Consider the following 2,222-nt stretch of genomic DNA (forward strand, 5'->3'; position numbering starts at 1 on the left):
GAAAATACAGTTTTCTGAAACATGTTCTGAGCCACACTGGAGCTACAATATGATTGTTTTAAAGTGGAAGGGGGATTCTATCATCAATTTAGTTTGGAAAAAATTGTTTGTTGTAGAGCTGTCCCGGAGAATCGGAAATAGTCTTAGTTACAAAACGTGTTTAACTTTATGTAATTCTGCATGTCTGAAACCAGTATGATCCTAACATACCTATTTCATGTACACCCTGGAATTAATACTCTTGAACACCTTTGAAAAACTTGATGTGGGCATTATAATTAATTTTAACAATAAATACCTTCTCTATAGGAAATCCTGGAGGCAGTTTTGGCCCTAGGCCACTATGTTATTAGCAGAAGTATTTTCTAAGCACACAGCTCTTCTTTATGTGCCTTTTCAACTGATTTGCTTTAGAAAAACTCTCCAATGTTCTTTAGCATTAGACTTATTTTTAATGCTGAAGTTAAGTGTTTTATACTTTGCTAAAAGAATTTGAGACAGTAAGAGGATGTGAAAATTTATATATGGTTCCTAAAATCTATGGGGGCTTTCACAGTGATTCAGCAGGTATAGAACCCGCCTGCAATGCAGGAGATGCAGGTTTGATCCTTGGGTCAGGAAGATCCCCTGGAGGAGAGCATGGCAACCCACTCCAGTGTTCTTGTTGGCAAAATCACATGGACAGAGGAGCATGGGAGGCTACCGTCCATGGGGTCGCATGGGGTCAGACACAACTGAAGCTACTGAGCACACAAAATCTACAGGGAGAGGATACTTACTCTGTTTTATCTGGGACCTGACTTTTGATGGGTCTCTACCCATCAGTAAAAGCACAGGCTTAGTGCCAAAGGGTAAGAAAACCGGGGTTCAGTGTTTTCACAGAGAGAATATCTGGATTGTAAAGAACTGGAGAGGGACTGGGACTGCCTGTCTAATTTGACTCTTTCTCCTTATCTCCACAGAGTTCTCAGGGGAGAATGGGTGTAAGAAATCAATCCACAGTGACTGAGTTTCTTTTTGCAGGATTAACTGACCAACCAGAGCTTCAGCTGCCTCTCTTCTGCCTCTTCTTAGGGATTTATGTAGTCACGGCAGTGGGAAACCTCGGCATGATCTTGATAATCAGGTTGAGTTCTCAACTCCACAAGCCCATGTACTATTTCCTTAGTAGTTTGTCTTTTATAGATTTCTGCTATTCTTCTGTCATTACCCCCAAAATGCTGGCAGGGTTTTTAGGCAGAGATAAAGCTATATCCTATTCTGGATGTATGACCCAGCTGTTTTTCTTCTGTATTTTCATCATTTCTGAGTGCTACATGCTGGCAGCAATGGCCTATGACCGCTACATCGCCATCTGCAGCCCCCTGTTCTACAGTGTCATCATGTCCCCCAGGGTCTGTTCTCTGCTGGTGGCTGCTGTCTTCTCAGTAGGTTTTACTGATGCTATGATGCATGGTGGCTTTATGTTAAGGCTGACTTTCTGCGAATCAAACATCATTAAACATTATTTCTGTGACATCGTTCCTCTCATTAAACTCTCCTGTTCCAGCACTTATATTGATGAGCTTTTGATTTTTGTCATCGGAGGATTTAACATGGTAGCCACCAGCATGACCATCATCACTTCATATGCTTTTATCCTCTCCAGCATCTCCCGCATCCATTCTAAAGAAGGTCGGTCCAAAGCCTTCAGCACCTGCAGCTCCCACTTGACAGCTGTCCTTGTATTTTATGGATCTCTCATGTCCATGTATCTCAAACCTGCTTCCAGCAGTTCACTCACCCAGGAGAAAGTGTCCTCAGTATTTTATACCAATGTGATTCCCATGTTGAATCCCCTGATATATAGTCTGAGGAACAAGGAAGTAAAAAACTCATTGATGAAACTCTTAAGAAGAAAAATATCTTCATAATGAAAATGTTTTTAAAAAATTTATTGGGGTATAGTTGTTTTACCATATTGTATTGATTTTGGCTGTACAAAGTGAATCAGCTGTATGTTTACATGTATCCCCTCCCTCTTGGATCTCCCTCTCATCCTGCATCCCACCCATATTAAGATTTATTTATGTATTCATAATCATATGTGCTTGCTTGTGTTTATGTCCTGAGTCTTTAAAAATAATTCGAAAGGAGGTAAAGTGGTTTTTCCAGTAGTCATGTATGGATGTGAGAGTTGGACCATAAAGAAGTTCAATTCAGTTCAGTTCAGTCACTCAGTC

The 2,222-nt window shown here is 40.6% G+C and overlaps 1 protein-coding gene across 1 annotated transcript; it reads left to right on the plus strand.

Moving 5' to 3' along the window:
- Positions 1-977: 977 nt before the first annotated feature.
- On the plus strand, positions 978-1,913 carry LOC129653805 (olfactory receptor 8D4). Its single transcript, XM_055583490.1, has one exon. The coding sequence runs from the start codon at positions 978-980 to the stop codon at positions 1,911-1,913; it is 936 nt and encodes a 311-aa protein (XP_055439465.1).
- Positions 1,914-2,222: the final 309 nt, after the last annotated feature.

Source organism: Bubalus kerabau, chromosome 5 (assembly GCF_029407905.1).
Source record: "Bubalus kerabau isolate K-KA32 ecotype Philippines breed swamp buffalo chromosome 5, PCC_UOA_SB_1v2, whole genome shotgun sequence".
Lineage (NCBI taxonomy): Eukaryota > Metazoa > Chordata > Mammalia > Artiodactyla > Bovidae > Bubalus > Bubalus kerabau.